General features: G+C 52.5%; 1 protein-coding gene across 2 annotated transcripts; it reads left to right on the top strand.

The window, feature by feature from the left end:
• The first annotated feature begins 684 nt into the window (after nucleotides 1-684).
• On the top strand, nucleotides 685-22,649 carry IGFBP5 (insulin like growth factor binding protein 5). Of its 2 annotated transcripts, XM_089916395.1 has the most exons (5): nucleotides 685-1,988; nucleotides 16,087-16,316; nucleotides 16,620-16,739; nucleotides 17,921-18,043; nucleotides 18,160-22,649. In XM_089916395.1, the coding sequence occupies exons 1-5, from the start codon at nucleotides 1,655-1,657 to the stop codon at nucleotides 18,187-18,189; spliced, it is 837 nt and encodes a 278-aa protein (XP_089772521.1). In that variant the 5' UTR covers nucleotides 685-1,654; the 3' UTR covers nucleotides 18,190-22,649. The 2 variants fall into 2 exon arrangements, with proteins under 2 accessions (XP_089772521.1, XP_022423349.1); XM_022567641.3 differs by having other exon boundaries at nucleotides 689-1,988; nucleotides 17,921-22,649.
• Nucleotides 22,650-22,813: the final 164 nt, after the last annotated feature.

Consider the following 22,813-nt stretch of genomic DNA (forward strand, 5'->3'; position numbering starts at 1 on the left):
AGGTTCCAAAAGGGATAACAGTGTTCCTGGTCGGGATCGGCAAGTCCTGTGGTGATGTCAGCTCCGATTCCTGGGCTGTGCCTGCTGGCACCAGTGTCCCTCATAACAGGGGGTCCCTATGGTTTGTCACCCAGTCCCTCCAGGGATGCGGCCCTGACCAATGGAAATACCCCTTTCAAAGAACCTGGAGGGGAAGGATGACTCCGCTCTGCCTACCTTCCCTCTGACAACCCCACACCAGGACACTTCAGGCCTCCAGGCAAGATTTTCAGACCTAGCTTTCCTCCACAGTGCCAGTCTCTGTAACTCACTGCTGCCTACAATGCTGCTGCTATGAACGTCCCTTCGAGCAAGTACACACACACACACACACACACACACACACACACACACACACACCTTACTTGGTCACTCAAAAACCAGCAGACAGCCATTTCCCAAAGCTAAGGAAGGATTTCTTGGGCACTGTATATATCCAGTTGGCTAATAAGAAAATACTTCTCCCTCCAGCCTGGGCCTTGGCTAGTTAAGGGGTGGGAGGGACCGGGAGACGGGTTACTCCGTATTGTATCCACCGTGCTGCGAAGAACTCTCCTTCACTCGCCCCCCGCCTCCTGCCCGCTCTGGGCAGCCGGAGCCCCGTCCCCCGCGGCCCTTTCTCCACTCCGGGAGAGGAGGGCGCTGTTTGGGCGGCGAAGGGGAGCCCCCGTGTGTCTAGAAGGCCTCTCCCCACCCCCACCCCGTGTGAGTTTGTACTCCTTGGCATCCTTGCCTGGGTTGGGTGTTGGGGAGCTCAAATTGCAGCTACAAACTGGCTGGCAGCCAGGGGCCGTCTATTTAAAAGCGCCTGCTCGACCGGAGCCCGTAGTCTCTTTGGAAACTTCTGCCGGGGAAAAAGAGCTAGGAAAGAGCTGCAAAGCGGTGTGGGTTTTTTCCTTTTTTTTTTGTTTCTTTTCTTTTTTTTCCTCCTTTTCATCACCCCCTCCTCCGTTTGCACCCTGCTTCGGGCTTCACGCAGAACCTGCGAATTTCGAAGAGGTGCTGGCAGAGTGGGAGAAAAGAGGTGTTAGGGGCTTGGATTTGGTCTTTTTTTTTTTTTTTTTTTCTCTATTTCCACATTTTCCCCCCACCCTCGCGGCTGCAGCCTCCGCCTTTTACCTGTTCCGAGGCAGCCGCGCGCCGCTGGCAGCTGAGGGTTAGAAAGGAGCCGGGTGTACTTTGAGATTTTAAACAAAAATTTTGAAGACGAATCTATTTTTCTCCCCCCGCACCCCCTCCTCCACAGCCTCCGATCTCATTATTCCGGTGGTGGTTTTGGGGTGAATAATTTTTGGCCCCCGCCCCGCAATTCTGACCAGGTCAGGCTTGGGGAGGGGTTGTTCCTCCCGCCTCCGATCCCTCTGCGTGCACCTGGTGCTGCTCTTTTTTCCCCTACCTGTTGCAAGTCCGTAATCTTTGCAACTGAGACTTGCTTGCAGGCACCCCAGCACTCCATCGCTCCCTACATTTTGCAGTTGTCTGGCGGAGGCCACCTGCTCTACCTGCTAGAAATTTTCAAAAGAAAAAACAATTCTCCGCGCGCCCTCTTGGCCCCCTTCTCCCTTCATTCTCGCGCTCCTGCCCTGCCCCAGGTAAAGGGGGAGACTCGGAGAAGATGGTGCTCACCGCGGTCCTCCTGCTTCTGGCCGCCTGTGCGGGACCGGCCCAGGGCCTGGGCTCCTTCGTGCACTGTGAGCCCTGCGACGAGAAAGCCCTCTCCATGTGCCCCCCCAGCCCCCTGGGCTGTGAGCTGGTCAAGGAGCCGGGCTGCGGCTGCTGCATGACCTGCGCCCTGGCCGAGGGGCAGTCGTGCGGCGTCTATACTGAGCGCTGCGCCCAGGGGCTGCGCTGCCTCCCCCGGCAGGACGAGGAGAAGCCGCTGCATGCCCTGCTGCACGGCCGCGGGGTTTGCCTCAACGAAAAGAGCTACCGCGAGCAAGCCAAGATCGGTGAGCACGCTCAGTGTGCCAGGCAGCTATGCGGCGCACGGGCGGGGGACACGGCACAGGCTGGCCCGGCGCGCCCTGCCCAGCAAGTGGCTTAGAGCCTGGGTGCAGCCCGGGAGGAGGGCGGGGAGGGTCCTTGCCCCTCGGGATTGGAACCCTGGCCGATCCTGCTACCCGGGTTACTGTCTAGCCGAGGCTCTCCCTGTTTTCGCTTCTTTTCCTCGCTCCTGCCCACACCTCCTCCACCCCACCCCTCCCCCCTCGACTACACACTGACTCTAAGATCCTATTCAGTCTCCAGGTGCAAATCCCCAGGTACTCAATCTCCAGTCCGAAAATGTACACCTTACATTATTAACTCCCTCTCCACCACCCCCATCTACCCAATATGTTGTGGGGTGGGTTTGTTGGGGTTTTTTTTTTTCCTGAACTTGAAAAAAAATAATGTCTTTTGTTAAAATATTGCTTTAACTGGGGACCTGGAGAGAGAGAGGCGTCACCGGTCTTCTGTGGTAATTCCACCTTTGTCCTTCCCAGCTCCCTACCCACCCACCCCCAGTCCCTCCTTGACGTTTCTATTCTCCTACCCCACCAGACACACACGCACACTCACATGCTCACATAACACACGCACGCACGCACCCTTGGTAGCTAATGCCTTTTGGGTGGGGACTTCGATGCCCCTCCCACGTGCACACCCATTGCTCTTGACTCGATCGGATTGACCGTGGTCAATTATACAACATACTGAAATGCAAAATACCGTTTTTCCTCCCTGGAAGGGAAAGATTACTTTAGCCAAGCTCAGAGGCGGCGGGAAGGTGGTGAGGCGGTAAGTGGGGGAGGGCGGGAGTGATGGAAAGGGATAAGAAGGAAGGGTTTGGTGTTCCAGGGCTGGTGTTTGTCCCCGAATCTAACTCCTTTTCCCGTGCCCCAATTCAGGTTTTACCTAGGAAGAAAGGTGGATACAGGGTTGGGAAGCCAGAAGAGGCATGAAATTCAGACATCACAGCTTCCCCGCCAGTGCTAATCGCCCACTCTCCCGCGTTGCCCCTCAAGCTCTCAAACCAGATCACAAGTGGGCGTGGTGTAAATGGAAGAGGGGCCCTGGAAACGCAGAATGCAAAATCAAGGAGGCGGAGACGGAAAAGCCAGGCTCCCGGAGCCTCCCCTCCGCCTCCAAGTAGCCCCGCCTTCGGGTTGCCCCGCCCCCAAAGTCTCAGTGCCAGGAGTCTCGGGTTTAAAAGGTTGACAGAGCTCTACTTTTCAATCAGAACAGTTCTGCGCCCCTTAGACTGGGTTTCCTTTTGGAAAGTTACTTGATCTTAAATTTTTAGCAAAAGTTTAATGAACTCTACACAAGAGTCTGGGTTCTGAGACGTCGTTATCGGTCCTCTCCCAAAGGGGTTCAGACTTAGCTAAATAATGTTTATTCTGTGTAGTATTTTATTACTGGGACAATGCTCTTCTTACCTCCTATCCCCTTCCATTACGAGCACCCCAACGTGAGTTTTCTTAACTGCACACTACAGACACTGTCATGTAAGAAAGGAGTGCGTTGGCGCTTAAGAAGAGGCAGGAGACCTTTCCTCGGTTCGACCCGGATGCCCACAAACCCTGCAGGTTTTGCCTGTCGCAGGAGGCCGTCCCTCCAGCTTTGCAAGAGGTAGTCTTTCTCCAGACCGCAGCCTGCAAAAAGGGAGAGAGAGCAACGTGCAGGCCCCGGAGGCCCCAGAGGCCGGTTTGTGAAGTTATTTTTATTAAGAGCCACTTTTCAAAGGCGGTCCCCCTCGCCTTCATCTTGTGGGATGTGGATTTGGAAAAGCTTAGCACGGGGTTGGGGGTGGGGTATGAATCGATTTCCTGGCTTGGAAGCGAGCGCTCTGGGTAACAATCCGGTCACATCGAAAGCATGCAAGCTATCGCTCAGCCGCATTCTGGCCCCATTTTTATTTGCCCAACCGTATGGTTGGTGTGATGTGGTTGGTGTGGAGAGTGCCCGCGCGCGCGGCTGCTGGGAGAGCAAATGGGCGCATCCAACTTTCCAGTTCAACCCAACACACGCTCACACACACACACACACACACACACGCTTTTGTCCCAAGCAAGATGCCCTTTAGACTTCTCTGCAGCCCCTTCCTCAGCCCCCACCTTCAAGGTGCCTCTGGACCAACAAGGAGCAGCCTTCCTCCCCGTCCCGCATCCCCATTCCCATCCCTCTAGAAGACTCCACCCGCCTAAAGCAGGTGCCTAACCCACTGTAGTCGCTGGATGGCTGCCCTTGACCGGTGGCCGGAGTTGACGCCTTCCTCCCGGATGGATGGGATGGGAGTGGGCTTTCCTGGCTAGAGCTTTTCAGCCCGAAAACCACTGGGTGGGTCCCCCAAAAGTTGGAGATGGTGCAGCGACGGTACTTAAAGAGAGCTCAACGAACAGAGAGAGGGGGGAGAGTGTCAGCTCCTTTAGGCAAAATTGCTGCCCCCCGACACTCCACCACCACTCCTCCCTACCGATACCAGCAGTGCGAACTTGGATTTGCCCCAGATTTAGATACAGACATAGATGATAATATACATATGCACATATATCAAAAATATATGGAGAGAGAGAGGTTTAGGGGGTTTTTCCAACCAAAAAAAAAAGTGCATTTCTAGTATCAGAAATGGGGAGCTGAGGAGAGCGAGATGGCAGGCAGCCAAAGCTTCTGGGAGGAAGAGCGGAGGGCGGGAGGGGACTGGTGTTTTGCTAGGCGCGTTGCTGAGCAACGGGAGAGGGCGTCCGCCCGCGAGCCTGGTGCCGGGAGCGCTCCGGGCCCTGCATTTTATTCTGGCCAGTTCAGGGGCAAAGATAGATATAGAAACAGAGGGCAATGTGAGGGAGGGCTAGAGGGAGGCGGGAGACAGGAGTTATTTATTTGACCGAGCTCAATAAATATGGGTGAGCTGGGTCGAGTCAAGGAAGGACCGAGCTTTGCTCTGAGCATTGTTTGGAGAAGGAGCCTTGCGGCTTTACTGGCGCACATACTTGCCCGGGTCTGGAAGATCTCTCTTGTGCCTGTGAGATATTAAGTTTGGGATACAGGGAGAAGTGGGTTCTGGGTTTCAGTTCTGTCATTTAGAAATAAGAGAGGAAGAACAGAAAATATGCTTCTGGGAAAGAAAGAAAAATTACCTAAATAAAAATGAATTCCGCCTTTGCTACTTTGAGGGGTTTGGCCCTCCATCACCCTGGCTTCCATTCCCAGCCTGGTCCAAATGCCATGTTGAAATCAAGTTCCAGAGTTAGGTTTATTGGCCAAATTTTGTCTGGGTTGAACAAGATCACGGAAAACTGAAGGAGACAGATTCCTTTCCCACCCGTATCCCCTCCCTTTGAAACAAGTCTTTAAGAGGCTGGCTGTGCCCTGAGCCAACCAAAATGGGAGCTGGGAAGACGAGAGAGGGTGCTTTTGACTTGATTTTTCTTGCCTTCCCCATCCCCTCCCTTCCCCCTCTTTCTGCTTTGTCAGTTCAGACTGGAAGAGCAAGCACAGTTGGCCACAGTGAGAGCTCATTTTCTTTCCACTTCTCCCCCTACCCTCCCCACCTCCACCCTGACCCCTTTCTTATCCCTCCCTCCCATCCCACCCCCTTCTCCATCCCCCAACTCCAAGGCCTTCCCCTGAGGGCTTCAGTTTTAACTTGGAGCAGCTGTGCGTTAGTCCTGGGGCTTGGATTGGATTTGAGCAGGCAGGTGGGCTTGCAGCTGCAGAGGGGGGACCAGCCTGACCTAGGAGCCAGAGGTCACCGTGAGGGTTAGAGCAAAGGGCATGGGAGCAGGAATCCCAGCAGAAACCCTGGTCCCCTTAATGGGGAAGGGGGGGTGGTGGGGTAAGGGGTAAGGTGCTAACAGGAAAAGAAGGTGATTTTTGTTATCTAAAGTTTTTACTTTGTACCTGAGCAGTGTCTTTGAAACTCAGTTATTTAATGTATGGAAAATAAAATTTTGGAGAAGGGCCACCACACTCCAGGTCTATTGCCTCCAGAAATTGGAAGAACACCGTAAACAGACCAGGTACCAATGAGGTCCCACTGGAAGCAGAAGTGAAGAGGGAGGAGGCTGTTTGGTGAGGTTTTGTTTGAGATTTTGTTTTGCATTTTTACTATGGTGGGTCCAAAAGTTGCAACCCCCAGAGACCATCCTTCAAGTGTAATCTGGACATATGTTTTCCAAAACAATAGGATTTATTACATATCTGCAGGAAGAAATAAGCAAATTAAAAAAGCCAGTTCTAAGCTTCTGGTCCCCTCTCCCCATATCCACAGAGTCCCCCATTCTTGTTTCAAGCTCCAATTCTTGCCATGATATCTGTTATGATGTCTTTTTTTTTTTTCCCCTTCTTAAATATAAATCCAGAGAAGTGACTGGAAATCTCTATGAGAGGCAAAGTAGCCTTTCCTGCCTGGCCACTCAGCTTAGCTAGGTCCGAGAGCCTCTCCAGGAATTGTCTGGGTGTTGGCCAAAGAATGCTACAGCTGGAAGGAACCCGCAGTCATCATGGCATCATGGCAGTCAAGGCCCTCATTTTACAGATGAGGACTCTGAGGCCCTAAGTGCAAGTCACTAGCCCAGAATTAGGCGCAGGGTTAGAGGCAGAGCCAGGGCTAGAACTCAGCCTTAGAATCGTGTTGAGCCTAGGCCTCCATTCCGCTCTCCCTGGCTTTCTTCCTTAAGTCACTAGGTCTCTGGCCTCAGTCTGGTCTAACCTGCAATGAGGTCTTTGGCAAATATCACCCGAGGCTGTCATCCCATAGCTTTGGGGCGGGGGGAGCTGGGGGGGGGCGGGTTGTGAGGATGAAATAAGAACTCAGAACTGGGAGTGCTCCATTTGAGGGGAAGAAGTGAAGTGGCCCCAAAGTGGAGAAGGCAGTACCCCTTTATTTTCAATCCCTCCCCGTTCTGTCCCTTTTTCTGCACGGTCTTGCAAGCAAGGCTGGCTTAAGCCAGTGGTTTGGGATGGGGGCATGGAGGGTAGTGTGTTCAGTCAAGACTTCAGGTCCATGTGCCAAACCTCATTTCCTGAATGACAGGGAGCTGTCCTGATGCGGCCAGGCAGGCAGGCAGGCCCTCGCTGCTCCTTGGCTAGGCAGCGGTCCACAGTCTCTAAGGAGCCCACGGCACAGAAGTGGCCGGCTTCCCATGGCAACCAGCCTCCACCAGCACAGGCTTCCATGGAGCCGGGCAGCAAGATGATGAGATCTGAGCTCGGGTGGGGTGGGATGGGGGTGAGGGAGTGATTGGGGGATTTGCGCATCAGAAGAAAAAGAGAGAAAACCATATGCCACAAAAGTTGATAAGAAAGAGAGAGAGAAGGTCACCAGGTTTTTGAATGTAGTCAGGTATGTGGGAGCTCTTTCAGAAAGAGAGGAGAGGAAACCCTCCAGATTACAGCTGGGGGCCTCACGTTGATCTGAGGAATTGCTGAGAGCCATCCTCATACATCCTGGTGCAGCTCCTCCTTTGGGGGTTTCTTAAGAAGGAGGCAGATAAGGCTGTCTTCCCAATAGGTTAGACCAGCTGTCCCCAACCTTTTTGGCACCAGGGACCGGTTTCATGGAAGAAAATTTTTCTTCGGACCCGAAGCAGGGGTGAGGGGGAGTGGTCCAGGCGGTAATGCCAGCGATGGGGAGCGGCAGGTGAAGCTTTGCTTGCTCCAGGCTCACCTCCTGCTGTGCGACCCGGTTCCTAACAGGCCACGGACCAATATCGGTCTGCGGCCTGGGGGCTGGGGACCCCTGGCTTAGACCATCAGGTGAGCCCTGGGGGGTGTTTTAAAGTAAATAGGTTATCTTATTTTTGACCCCTCACCTAAACCATCAGAGATCAGCCCTTCTCTTACCAAATCCTGAAGCAAAACCCAGATTGAATTTTCACTCAGAACCTAGCCTCATATGACCTCTGCTGGTTTGCAGAGATGTTTTACATGGGCCCCTATTATTCTGAACTGGGTAGATTGTACCATTACAGCTGTACTGGAGAGCTGCTCCCCAGTCTCCCTGTCACCTCAGTGAAGATGGCTCTCCTTCCAGACCCTTTAGAACAGCACTGTCCAATTGAAATATAATACAAGCCACATACATATGTAATTTCAAACTTTCTAAGAGTCACTTTTTTAAAAAAAAAAAAGGTAAAAAGAAACAGGTGGAATTAATTTTTTTTTTTAGGTGGAATTAATTTTAACTGTATGTTTTAACTCAACATACCCAAAATATTATAATTTCCATATATACTCAAAATAAGCAATTATAATGAGATACTTTACATTCTTTCATGTTAAGTCTTTGAAATCTGAGGTGTGTTTTACATTTACAGCACATCTCAATTCAAACACCAAATTTTCATTGGAAATACTTGATCTGTATTTTTAGTTTTCATAAGATTTACAGTTGAAAAAGTAGATTCGTATACCTGAGTTGCCCTAAATATACTCAAAAGTTTTCCAATAACCAAGGATATTTTTTTAATTTAAATGAAATAAATCTTAAAATTCAGTCCCACTAGCCACATTTCAAGTGCCAAAAGCCACATATAGCTAGTGGCCACCGAACTGGACAGGGCAGAGGCCACCAGCAAGCCCCTCCCATACCTGAGAAGGGAACTACTGTCTCTACTCTCCTCCTGCCCCAAAGAAGTCAAAAAGGAAAAGAGTCTGAGCTTTAATTGCCAAACAGGACAGACTCCCTTGTTTGAACCCTAGCAAGTCTCTCTTCTTAGGGGAACCAGGGTTGGGAGGGAAAAAAAAAAAAAAGTGTTCAAACCATCCGCTCCCTGCCGCCCCCTTCTGGTCATACAGGACTTTTCAGGGAATTTGGCTACTTAATTGTGCTGTTCTGAATGGGCCGTGATGAGTCACCAGTGGGAGTGTGGCCAGGTCGGAGAAATGGTCCCTCACTTCCTGCCTCTCCTCATCTCCTCTTCCCCCATTCAAAGGCTGCCCCCCACCTCACCCCTCCATCACCTTCTGGTTTGGGGTGTATATAGGAAAGAGATAGAGACGTTTCTACTGAGCATGTACCTTCCCCAAGTCTAGAGAGATGCTGGATGGCTGGATATACTCATCTTAGGAGCTGCGCATAAGTGTGTATCTCTTATGGGTAAATTTATCACCAGCTGCCGCCCAGGGATCAAGAAATGTGTGCCAGAGTCATGGCCCTGAATCCTAGTTTGTCCCCAGGGAGAAAAAATAAGGAGGATCCTTCCTTTACAGTGGAGGATGTGTGAGTGGGACCCCAGCCTTTCATTCTGGGGAAGTGCCGCCAACTTGACACCTGCCATATCTACACTGTGGAAAGGTGATGCGTCACCTTTTCTCTCTCCATCTTTAGGTAAGAAGACCTAGTGCCTTAATGCAGCATGAAGGAATGGGATTAGACAAAGGACAGACTCCCAGGCTGAGTTCCCTAAGTGGGAACCAGTTCTCAGAAGCTCTTGGGCAAAGCCCCTCTCACCTGAGGTTGGCAATCAGACTCCCCAGAGATGAAGGTAGAGCCATCACTTCCCAGCAGACCTTTCTTCAGTCCAAGGCGCCTGAGATCTTGTGATCTACAAGTAGACACCTGTCAGCCACATATCACAGCAACCAGATTTTTAGTTGATGATGGGAACAAGGGAGGTGGGAGGCAACAGAGACCTACCAAGGCAAAGACCTACGCTGAGAGTTCATTAGCACGTAGCAGCTCATAGAATCCTCACAACCCTATGGAGAAGGGGCTGTTGTCATCCTCCCCATAACTCAGATGAGAAAACTAAGGCAAGGAGAGGAGAGGAAGCAACTAAGAGAGGTCAAAGTACACTTGCACCAGGATTTATTGAACCACGGTTAGCAGCCCCATCTTCCTCCCAAGAAGGATGACTGAAGGTCAAGGGCTGGTAGTCTGGCTCCTGACTCTGTTTCTCTGCTTTGCTCTATGGTGTCTTTATTTCTGTGCTTAGGATAGGGATGTCACATACCCACGTTTGTTTTCCTGGCCTGAAATGGCAGGGGGCTGTAAAGGAGCTCAGGGGGCTAAGCCTGTTGCTCTCTCTGTCCAGTCACTAACTCTCTGAATCTGCTCCCTGCCTCTGCCATGTACCCCAGGTCAGCAAGACTCCCCTCCAGTGTCTTTTTGCAACTCCTCCCTTCTTGCAACTGGTTCCTTAGGGTAACAGTCGTTTGGGTTTCTTTTCCTCTTGGGAAGTCAGTGTTCCTTCCCTTCTCAGCCCATAATTCAGGTGAAGAAGAGCCCAGAACATGCATGTCTGTTACTAACCACAGAGGACAAGAAAACAGAGTCTTCCAAGAGAGACTGGGGCAAGATAGGCACTGGTCAGTGATGTTACGGGTAGGAGCGGGGACGGTGCAGCTCCCCTGGAAGGCTCTGCGGCCCTCCCTACTGCCCCATCCCCTTTTTCTTTATGCAAAGGCACGCACAGTGTAATTGAGTCTCTTGGCATCTGCAGCTGGGAAATGGTCAAACTTCAGGAGACTGAGACATGTCTCACATCTTTTTAAACAGTGAGCAGCTGATCCAGCATTTTCGCAGAAGCCTTACGTGTAGCAAAGAGCAGGAGACTGCAGGTTGGCTAGGAAACAAGGCCAAGTGGAGCGGAGGCACGGAGAATCCAGCCATACCCAGACATGGATCAGTGCCCTCGGACGAGCTGCCCAGGGGAATTTTCGGCAGTGATGGAAGTGTCGTCGATCTGCGCTGTCCAACACAGTAGCCACTGGCCACATGTGGCTATTGAGCCTCAGAAATGTGGTTGGAGCAACTGAGAAGCTGAGTTTGTAATCTGACTTAATATTTATTCATTCCAACTGTATTGGACAGCACAGTCTTAGATCAAAGAAGCCCAGTAAATCCAGGGGACCCTACTTCTTCCCGCTCCTGTGAGGCTCACCTCCCTGCCGCCTTGTTCTCTCTGCAGCAGCTCCTGTGTTTAAAGGCAGGTGCATGGGTGACATGACCCCTCAGGGTATCCACTGAGCTCGAACATGCCGCAGCTGGCATTACAGAACGGCTCCTAGACCTCCTGCGCTCTGTCTCGTGAGCAGATTCACGCATCTCTCCATTTAAAGATTATTTATTGAAGACCATAGGCTGGAGAGACCAAGATAAATGACAAAGTTCTCCCCTTAAGAAGCTTACTGTTTGAATTCCACAGAGGGAGCTAGAATGAGAGGCAGTGGAAACCCAGCTCCCCTTTTCATTCCTTGTAGAGAGATTCTGGGTGAACCCCTCTTGTCTTCTGGCTAGGAAAAGAGACTACTCCCAGGTCCAAGTGGCCTGGCAAAGCCCCACATCCTTCCTGAGCTGCGAGTTCCAAGTACACCTCAGCTTCTTCAATTTCCGTAGGCGAAGTCACAATATCTGGTCCACCCATTTTCTCTAAGTTTGATTATGAGGTCAAGATAGTGTGGGAAACAAACACCAGGCTGGGCCCAGGCTGTTAATGGTGCCAAGGTAGGACTAACAGCCCTAGGGTGGAAGGTTCGATTGCAGGAAGCAGAAGGTCCCCAACCGGACCGCCCCATCGCTGGGCTCGGGGAGCAGGTGGGATGAGAAGGCTTCCTAAGAGCAAGTGCCTGGTCCTGCTGCTAAAGCACCCTGCGCCTGCAGGAGAACTACAGCGAGAGGGCGGGTCGGAGACCGGAGACCGCGGTGGGGCTTGGGGAGGGAGCATGCATTGGCACTTGTGCTGTGAGGAGCAGTGCCCGCCCTGGGATGCCTCTGGGTCCACACTGGCTGGGCCTGCACCCAGACACACTCAAGGTTCACTGGGGGAATTCCCTGGCGGTCCAGTGGTTAAGACTCGGCACTTTCACTGCCGGGGCCCTGGTTCAATCCCTGGTTGGGGAACTAAGATCCCACAAGCTTCATGGCATGGCCAAAAAAAAAAAAAAAGGTTCACTGGGACATGAGGATGGCATAGTCCTCAGGCAGGTTTTCGTGTTGCCCTGGGGAGTGCCTCAGTGGATGTTGCTGCATCAGGGTGAATGCACAGCGCCTTATGAAGGAAGGAGAAACTGAGCTGCCCACCCTAACACGGCAGGGGCTGGGAGCATCAGAGAGCCCGGGTGGCAGGACTGGGGGCAGAACAGAGCAGAGAATCAGATAGTTATCCAAAGGTAAATATCGGGACAATGTGAGAACCCTCGCTTCCTTAGTTGTTGGATAGATCATGGAGCTAAAGGGCCCTGCCTCAACAGCTTCCCAGAGGAGGGAACAATAGTGAACATTCCCTTGCCCACTCTCTGCAGAATCCTTTCAAAATAACATCTAGAGATAGGAAGGGGGGTCCTAGATCTCTTTCCCTTCTTTCCCTGACCGTGTTTCAGGTGCAGATTAAAGAAACAGCAGGGGGTTACACGCCGATAGCATTGCCCCTGCCCCACACCCGCCTTCTCCACCCTGACCCCCCGTGGGTCCTTCCCAGTCCGTGCATGTCCATCTCCCTGACTCTTTCCATGCATGCCGCAGACACACAAAGAGGGGAGGATTGGGGTGGTTGTCAGAGAAGTAGGAGAGGGAGGCACACAAATTCCAGATTTTAAAATTGTTTACAGTCCCTACAAGGAAGCGCCACGGACGCGTTCTGCGGCCATCGGTCTCCTCCGCCACCTACTGGCCGTATGGAGGTATTGACATGCTGGTCGGCTGGGTTCCAGAACCTACTGCATTGCTAAGTTCCCTAGATTGCTATTCACGTGCAGGGCAACTTCACCAGGAAGGCCTCCCTTATATCCCACCTAAATCCCTTCTGCAACCTTGCTCCATTTTCTTTGGATGAAACAGCTCAGGAGCTGCCAGTCTACTTGTGCCTTCTTGTTTTATCTAAAACTTAAACCCTTCCAAAATTGCAAGCCTATTTATGACTCAGCTACAAAGCAGCTGAGTAGGGCTAGTTGGCTCTGACATCCCAGCTCCAGTCTTACTTTCCAGCCCTTTAATCTTCATGGCTCTGCCCTGGCTCCGCTCCAAGTTTCCGCTGTCTCTCTGGAGCCTACAGGTGACCACAAGACCCTGATTAGTATCTTTGATACTCGACTCTCCCGCTGCCTAAGTAATAGGTCCCATGGGGTTAAGTGGCACCGAAACCCGGGAGGCACATCAAAACTTTAAGTCTGCCCTTCAGAAACAGCCAAAGAGACTGCAAGCTGGGGAGGGTATGCCCTCAGGAACCCGGCCTTGGTGAGGCCAGGGGAAGGACAGAGGGTTTGCAAAAGTACTTTGAGTTCCTTAAAGAAGGCACTTCGTTCTCCAGTATCATCCTTGCTTAGTCTCAAAGCTAACACTATTGGACAAAAGACCAAGAGAGGTCAAAGTAAATTGCCCCAAAGTTTCTTGAACCATTGTTAACAGCCCTATCCTCCTCCCAGGAAGGGTGAGTCAAGGTTAAGGGCAGCCACAGCACTTCTCAAAGATCCTAAAATATGAAGAGTCTTGAGAAGGGCTGCTGACATTGGGGGAGGGTGGGCATTAGCCAATGTACTTCCACGACCACCAAAGCCAGAGAGAGAAGCTCCGTGAGAGAAGGTGAAACGGCATCTGGAGGATCACACCCTCTGACCAAAGGGACAGAGGGCCCCCAAAACAGGTGACCAGAAGAAGGTGGGTGGCACTCCCACCCCAGATATCTTTAAGAGCCAGAAATAGTACCGCTGGGATGGGTGCATGTACTTGTGGACACAGGGATGGACTATTGGAGGGATTCGGGGAGCTGGAACAGCCAGCCACTGGGAGTAAGCAGCCCCGGGGACCTCTCCCGGTGAAGAGCCCAGATCCACAGGTGCCCCTGAGGACAGTCTGCTTTCCCTCTGGGCCAGGCCAGAGCAGCCCCCAAAGGAGATGCTCATCCTTCCTCCATGCGTCCCACACCCAGCCCTCTCGCCCTCCTCCCCTCCCTTCACCTGGTTACAATCTTGACTGGGGAAGGCGTGTGGCCATGCACACCCAGAATGCTCCCAGCCTTTCAATGGCAACCATCTCTTGCCCTCTCCCCCGCCCCCCCACTGCTCAAGCGAGGGTCAGAGTGCTTGGGGATGCCCAGAGAGTCTGAGTGAAGTGTCAAGTCACTCAGTAAGATGTGACTAGGCAATGGTTCGCTTTTCCTCTCCTCACCCCCTCCCTCAAGACCTGGGCCTCAGGTTTGGGCCTGAATTACTAGATAACAGAGCCCTAATCTTTCACTTTGCACAGAGTCCCCCAAATCAGCTTGCTCCACCCTGCATCCCACCCCCATCCTAGCTAATCCCACAACCAGGAAAAGTTGGTTTACGCCAAAAACATCACTCTGTTAGCTAATCTCCGGAAGGCTCCATCCCACCTGCCAGGTGCATCACCTTGTTGATTTATCATCCCGGTGGGTTTTGATAGAGTCAGAGCACAGGGCAGGACATGGTGGGAAGAGGGAGTGAAAGGCCAGAAGGGGACAGGGATCCTGCTACTGAATTTTGTTCAGGGAGAGCCTGCCCACTGCTTTGTCATTTGCTTTCTCACACCTTCTTCTCCAGAAACTACTTCCCTTCCTGTCCTGTGGATAAATACCCGAATCAGCCGCCACCCAGGACACTGCAAACCTCTGGAGGCTTCTCTAGGGTGGGGAACTTCCCTGCCAGGGCCTTAAGGACTGGATTACCTACTTGATTAAATCTGACAAATCCCGAGCCAAGAGACAAACAGGTGCTTGGGTGCTTCCTGCCACCTGCCATCCTGACCAGGTTAGGCCAGGCCTCCAAATACCTCTCTTAACACACACCTGGAACTTCCCCTGGGCTGAAATCTCCTGCCCCGGGGACACCAAACAGTGTCCTCTCACAGAACTGCTCCCTCCCTGTACCTCTCCTCGACACCACCTCCTCAGAGTCCTCTCCTTCTATTTCCCAACCCATGCCTTGCCATCTCAGCTCCTGGGCAGCCCGGTGAGAGCAGCGAGGGTGGACAACAGGATTCTTCTTCAGTCTATTTGAGTTATTCAGGGTCACCCCCCAAAGCCCTATTTTCTTTTTCTAGAATTTGAAAAGAAAAGAGGGCAGTGAAGACAGGGTTCCCTGCCCGCACCCCCCCCTGCCCTACACCTGCTCTCACCCTGGGCATCCTGCCCACGCTCTACCCACCTGGGAAGAGCAATCGAAGACCTCCTGCCCTGGGTCTGCCTAGGCTGGTGGGATCAGGGCGCTGAGAGGAGGGACCCAGAGAAGGGCGCCTGTGACATGAGAATTTCATGGAAATCTGTGAACCAAGAAAAGGCCGGAGGCTGGAATGAACAGATCGACAAATAAATGAACAAAGTCCTAGTTCTTTAAAGGTCATAAGTCAGCTAAATATAGACTGTCACCAAGTCACTGCTATATATAACCGCTCCACCCGCAGCCAGCAGTCTGCCTCTCTTGGCCTGGAGCTGAGTTATGTCCCAGCCTCCCAGGGCACAGAGCACAGAGCCAGCTCTGAGAAGGAAGCAAGGCCCCGGGCTTCCACGTCCCCCCCAGCCGCGGGCACTGATCCCCTCCAGACCCCACATTTCTGGCTTTCCCGGCTCCCCTCTTCCTGTTCTGCCTGATGGTCCCCACCCCCCTGCCCGTCCAGACACCCCAGGACGCTGCTGCCCTTGGTTTCCCGGCTCCAGATATATCGCAACTCCAGCAGTTCCGAAAACACCGAAAGGATGGACTTGGCCTCTTGTCCACGTTCTGGCCGTCGCCTATTTCCCCCGACAGCCTAGGTCTCCAGATTGTGTTCTTACATCGCAGCCCCGCCTCCGGCCACCACCCCATCTACTTAGCCAGCCCCCCAACAAGCAAGCCCCTTCCCACAGCCCTCGCCCTCCCCGTCCCCAGAATATCCTCTCCCTCCTGTCCGACGTCCCCTCCTGTATCAGCCTGACTTTTCCAACACTCTCCTACCCCATGAAGTCGCCCTGGATTTCCCACCACTTACACGAGTGTCGACTCGTGCCCTGGTTCTCAGTTCCCTGCTTTCCCCAGTTTGGACGAGTCCAGGAATGCAGAGAGCCCGTGCCCTCACCCCAATCCTTCGAGCCTCGGGCTCTGCACGGCTGGGCCTCAGCCCCCTTCTCTCTGCAGAAAGAGACTCCCGGGAGCACGAGGAACCGACCACCTCCGAGATGGCGGAGGAGACCTACTCGCCCAAGATTTTCCGACCCAAGCACACCCGCATCTCCGAGCTGAAGGCCGAGGCCGTGAAGAAGGACCGCAGGAAGAAGCTGACCCAGTCCAAGTTCGTGGGGGGAGCTGAGGACACCGCCCACCCCCGGGTCATCTCTGCACCTGAGATGAGACAGGAGTCTGAGCAGGTGAGTCTCAAGGATTCTCTCCCCATCCCCCTCTGCACCCACACCCCGCAGCCTCCGCCACCGCCCCAGCTTTCCACCTTAGCCCGCGTCTAAATGAGCGCGCGTGGTAGCACTTTATACGCCCAGGGGGCGCGGCAGGCGAGGCAGAGGGAGACCTTGGGTGGCAGGTATTGGAGACAGAAGGCGGTGACTCTCCGTACAGACCCTTTACCACGCCCCCCCATACCCCAGCCACGCTTTCTGCACGTCCTGGTGGTTCCCGCGGGTCCTGGCACACCTCTCACCCCTCCTGTCCGCACACAGGGTCCCTGCCGCAGGCACATGGAGGCTTCCCTTCAGGAGCTCAAAGCCAGCCCGCGCATGGTGCCCCGCGCCGTGTACCTGCCCAACTGTGACCGCAAAGGATTCTACAAGAGAAAGCAGGTACGCCCCGTGCCAAGCCCCAAGTTCAGGGCACTTGCCAGAAACCTCCACCTCTAAATGCCTGGATTTCTGTCATTAACAACACTTTGTCCCAAACCTCCAAAATCCTTGCACCCGTCACAATCGTGATTGTCCCCATTCCCTCCTACACTATAATCTACTGACGTTTTAATGATTCACCTTACATACATGAATTCATCTAAAAAGGAAACTTTCTATCACTGCGTCACGTCACACGTTGGATGTGTTATTTTCTGATAGGCACACATAAATATATACATATACATGACTCTAAAACATGTTTTAACCACATACCACTTGAAATCGTTTAGTGTCCCATTCACAGCCAGGCTACCCTTTGGGCAACTGCTGGTTAAGCAGTCATCTGAGCCCGTTAAGGAGTACGCATTACCTTAGGGTAGTGATCTCAGACTTCCTAGGGCATCAGTATCACCCCGAGGTCTTGTTAAAACACTGATTGCTGGTCCCACCCCAGAGTTTCTGAGGGTAGGTCTCGGGCAGACTCTGAGAATTCGCATTTCTAACAAATGCCCTCCCAGATGACTCTGATGAGGGCATCCCTCCTCTAGGTTAGGAGTCAAGAACCAGACAGCGTTGCGTGAGTGCTTGGCTCTCCTGTTTACTAGCTGTGTCCTCTTACCCCAGTTAGTCAATGTCTCTGCCTCCAGTTTCTCATGTAAGATGGAGAATAATTGTACCTATTATTCTCACATGATTATGAGAAATAATGGACTAATCTTTATAAAGTACTTAGAACAGTACCTACAATATAGTAAGTGTTAGGCGGTGCCTTGTATGTGATACAGCTATACAAGTGATGCCTCCTATTATTACTATTATTTAACAATTTAATTTATCATCATTTTCATCATCATGATCAGGTTATATCATTCTCTGGAAAATACCAAGTTGGAGGACCCTGAATGGGTGACATAAAACGAAGTCGCAGGAGCTAGCCTAGGGAAGACTGCCTAAATCAGCACTTCCCCCCCACTCCGTCCGCCCATGCAGCGTGGACACCAGAACCCCCAGGGTTGGGTACAGCTCCCTCAACTCTCCGGGGGTGAGGATCTGTCTTGAGGCAGGGAGGATGAAGGGCCAGGCAGGAGCAGAGCCTCGGGGTACAGCCACCCTCACTGCCTGTCACTCTCCCACCCCAGTGCAAGCCTTCCCGTGGCCGCAAACGTGGCATCTGCTGGTGCGTGGACAAGTACGGGATGAAGCTGCCAGGCATGGAATATGTGGACGGGGACTTTCAGTGCCACACCTTCGACAGCAGCAATGTTGAGTGACGCGTCCCCTCCCCATCTTTCCCTCACCCCATCCCACCCCCCCCAGCCCCGACTCCAGCCAGTGCCTCCCTCCACCCCAGGACGCCACTCATTTCATCTCATTTAAGGGAAGAAAATACATATATCTATCTATTTGAAGAAACTGAGGACCTCGGAATCTCTGGCAAGGTCTCAACTTTGAAAACGGCAACAACGGAGATGCACAAAGCTAAGGAGACACCCCCCCCCTTTAAAAAAGTTTTTCTTTTTGAGGCAAGTTGAATGAACAGGGAGGGCAAGAGAGGAAGAACAAGAGAAAGAAAAGGGAGGGAAGCAGATGTGTGTGAGAGAGGGGAGGACGAGTAGTCACGAGAAGGAAAAGCAGAGCGTGGGCCGGAAGCAGCCGCCTTTACGTCCAGCCCCGGCCCGAGGTGGGGAGCCGCTTGGGCAGGAGCGGGTGCAGCCCCAGGTGTGGCCTTCGATGACACCCTTGGAATTTGCCCAGTTTGGATGGGTCACAGGGGGAGAAAGGAAAAGACAGCAGGCATCAGTGCCTCTCCTGGATCAATCTCCCCCTGCAGCCAGCAGCTTGCACGGCTCGACAGGTCCTTCCTCTCCTCCCACCCTGACACTGTGTTCTCTCTCCCTCAAATTTACAAAACCTAAAATGCATTCCATTCCTCTCAACACAAAGCAAATTCATAACTGAGTGATATTAGATAGGTAGGTGTCCCTAAGTGGATCCATGAATATGAAGTCTGTGTGCATATTTCACTCCCCCTGCAGACTTTGAGAAATCAATCCACACCCCCAATAGTGGGCAGATGGGTTCTTCCAGGGCGGCTAAAACTCTGCGCTGAATGAAGCCTGTAGTTTCAGCCCTTCATTGCATCCAGTTCGCAGCTAGCACAGCCTTTGTGGGGGAGGATAGGCTGGAAAAACAAAAAGTGGGCTTGTATTTATCTACAAGGCTCCATATAGTATTATATAGGCATATAAATCTATTTTCTTGATTTTTTTCTTTCTTCCTTCCTTTCTGTCAAAGGTTTGCATTAACTTTTCCAAGTAGTTCCTCTGGGGGCATTGAAGAGCGTCCTTATTCTGGGAAAACCAAGAAAACCCATCTTCTTGTAATACAACCCATAATGCCTGCTTCCCATGAGCAGCGGCAAACTCAACCCTTCGTGGGACACAGTGTTGGATTTTTTTCGTGATTTCCCGTGTGTGTGTGTTCATGTACCACCAAGCCAGGTGGATGAGCACACCCAGTGGTGCACCCACCAAGCTCCCCAGGACATCCCATTCACCTTTAGACCCTTGGGAAGTCACTGTCTCTGGACTCCCACACCCAGTGAACCCAATAGGTCCAAGTTTGACCCCCTGGTCCTGCCCAGCCTTTTTGTTTCATCTGGACAGAGCCTGCCTTTGGAAAGCCTCTTTCAGCCTTCATGCTGGCAGAGCAGGAGAGAGACTGAAATGAGAGACGGCAAAGAGGGAGATGGAGGTGAAAGGTTTAAATATGGGGAAACAGTAAAAGTGATTGTTCAGGCCAGAGTAGATGAAGCGAGGGGCAGAGAGCTGGAGAGATAGGGGGCTGACTATCCCACTCTAGCTTTGGAGCAAAGCGACAGAAAAGAGAACAAAGCCAAGAGACACTTCCCTGGGTCCCCACCTGATAATGCCTCTGGAATTTAAGGGGAAGGAGAGAGGAAGATGGGGGAACAGGTTGTAAGAGAGAAATGTGCTTAATCCAGGCCTTGGATCCAGGGAAGGTGGGTTAACTTTCGATGGGTTCTAGACTGTAGCGGCTGGACAGAAACAGGATCAGTAGAGACCAGCCGTAGTTTGGAAGGGACAAGCCTATGTGCTCACCTGCCCACCTTCACCCTGCAATAAGGGACTGAGGCCAGAGAGGGTTTCAAGCTCTTCATCCACTCTGGCCAGTTCTGGCTTCCGTCCTGGGGTGGAGGATGGCAGAAAGGCCCAGGACAAGCGGGGAATGTGTGTTTTGGGGGTGCTGTCATTTGGCAGCCAGACTTTGAACCAAAAAAAATCCCATCCTCCACGGACTCCCCCCAACAAATGGGCGGCCCTGGGGCTGCCCTCTGAGGATGGAGATCGCCGGCCAGGAGAAGGGTCTTGGACATGGCAAAGGAGGCCCTTTCTCGCTGTGAACGCAGCTTTCTCCACTCTTTCCTGATGACATGACGCCATGGAGACCACACCAGCATCTAACTTGGGGACGGTGAAGAGGGATAGCTAAGGAGCAAACACACTTCAGCTAGTGGAAAGCCTGCAGCTCTGGAACTTGGGGGGATTTCTCCTGCTTCCCCAGCCAGGACGGTTGGCTGGGATGGAAGAGGCAGTCGATCTTCGCAGGACAAAGGGCCTGATGGGTTTGGCAGCCGTAAGGACTTCCCTGACCTGCTGTGTCACCATGCCCCATCTCTCTGCGCAACTGTCCCCAAGCCCCCGATTCACATTTCAACGTCTTAGGCCAGTATCGTCAGCCTTTCCCACTTCACTGTTCTTTCCGCCCATTCTTTCTTTGCATCTTGATCAGTCGTCTACCTGGGATCTACCGAGTGGATACTGGGGGGTCATTCCCCCTAAGAAAAGACTGAACCAGGGATTTGCAGAGCTCTCCCCACCCCCCCAAGGCCTGGACCTGGTTCCTGGTTACTGAGAGGGGCTGTCTTTTCCTCCCGCTGTTTACTGGACTTTGAAGGGGCCTGTGCTCCTTCCATGGGCTCTTTGCCGTCAGCCGTAAGGTGGGGGATTGGGACCTGCTTTAACGCCACCCGTCTCTTCAGGCCTCCAAAGCTCACACTGACTAACCCAAACCTGTGAGTCTCTCTCTAGTGCTTGCAGGGAGGACGGAGCGGGGGGAGGATTCTGGTCAGCTGGCCACTCCCTAGAGGATGCTGGACCTTCAGACAGAGGGAGGTCTGGCCTGAGCCCAGGGTGGGAGCCCATGGGGAGGGAGACATTGAGGAAGGTGAGCCCTCCCCTGTGCGAGGTGGCGGGAAGGCAGGTGTGGTGAGCTGCCAGCCGTGAAGTCCCGGAGCAGGGACCTTCTTGACCCCAGGCTGCCTGTTGGCCACTGTCTGCTCACCCAGAGGCCTTAGGCTCTGGGTTTTCTATGGCCTCAAGTCTAAACGTTGGCCCACTGCGCCAACAGGAGGTCTCTCCCCATCCCCCTTTGACTCATGCCTCGCTCTGGCAGTGAAGACCTGTGTCCGCCTCTACTGCCAGGTCACTTAGGGAGGCCTAGCCAGGACTGATTCCCCCTGCCCCTGGAGCTGCCCCATGCACAGGGGCAAAGCAGGGCATCTGGGACGGAAGAGACTCGAAAGTTTCTCAGACAGCCAGGCCTGCACATACAGGCCTGGAGACATTTAGCCCCCACACGGGGGGCGAGGATGGGAGGCCCTGTGTGGTCCCATCCCTTGTCCCCTCACCCATTTCCCTATCACCACCTCTGTGGTCTCCATGGTAACCCAGCAGGGCCAACCTCCTCCGGGGAGGCGGGCGTGGACCACCACTCTCCCACTGCCCAGCTCGTCAGCAGCCACAGGGCTACCAAGCAACTGGCAAGCCCCCCTCCAACTGGGGCAGTGCCCCCCCCATCCACTTAGCCCCCAAGAGGGATCCAGCTCAGATGACATTGCAGAGAGGAGTGGGCCAAGGAGAAGCAACCCTCCGGTCTCGGAGAGGACAGATTTGGCTTCCAAGAGAAAGGAGGCTCTATTTTGAGAGGTAGTGGGCCAAGGGAACAGAGGTTACCGGCCAGCAACCTGGGTGTTGTACTGTCTTTATTTTTAAAACCACTAAAGTGCAAGACTTATTTTGCACTATTCTCCACTTTTTTTTTTTCTCATAGGCTTTTGGTGTCTTTTTATAAACATACTTTCTTGGTTTTCTAATGGAGTATATAGTTTAGCCATTTCCACAGACTCTGGCCTCCTCTCTTTAACTTTTTTTGGATGGGAGAAAGGGGAGGTGAGGGGGGTCAGCCGCCCTGCACCCGTTCACCCCGCCTCTCTGGTCCTCGGCCACCAGCCTGAGTCCCGGACCGTCCACCACCAGCATCACACAGTAGCCCACACGGATAGACAGTTGTCAGACAAGATTCCCTCAGATTCCGAGTTGCCTACTGGTTTGTTTGTTTTTTAGACAGCAATAACCACAGCACATATTACTGTAGTTCTTTATAATTTGACATACATACATACCATAGCGCTATTCTCTCCTCTTTATTTGTTTTCAACTTTTTTTTTGTTAATAAATGCTCATAATCTTTACTGGTGAAAAGGATGAAAAAAAACAAAAAACCAACAAACAAAACCTGTTTGTGGAAAAAAAAAGAAAAAGAAAAAGCGGGGGGAAAAAAATCACCTGAATGTGGAAGAGCTCGCCTCCTGTTTAGTGTTTTGTACGTAAGGAAATAAAAAACGAGAAAAACAAAAAAAAACAAAACAAAAAACCTGAGGATCTCACGTTTTATTAAAAAAGTGAAGATTGCTGTATACTATTTATTCAACTTATAATTTATGTTACTCCTTGATCTTTGTCTTTTGTCGCGACAAAGCATTTATTTAATAAAGTTATGCATTCAGTTAGCCTGCGTCACCTTCCTCCGAGGGTCCAGGGAAGGTAGGCGAAGGGAGAGAGAGGACAGAGGGAAGGAGAGAGGACCAGGTGGAGGCAAAATCAGGGCCTGCTCCCTCCAGAGGGGCCCCCAGACCCAAACCCAGGCGCCCCCTTCTCCATCTCTCCGAA

Source organism: Delphinapterus leucas, chromosome 8, assembly GCF_059928025.1.
Source record: "Delphinapterus leucas isolate spDelLeu-1000000601 "Yukka" chromosome 8, BTC_Dleu_Yukka2, whole genome shotgun sequence".
In the NCBI taxonomy this organism is placed as follows: Eukaryota; Metazoa; Chordata; class Mammalia; order Artiodactyla; family Monodontidae; genus Delphinapterus; species Delphinapterus leucas.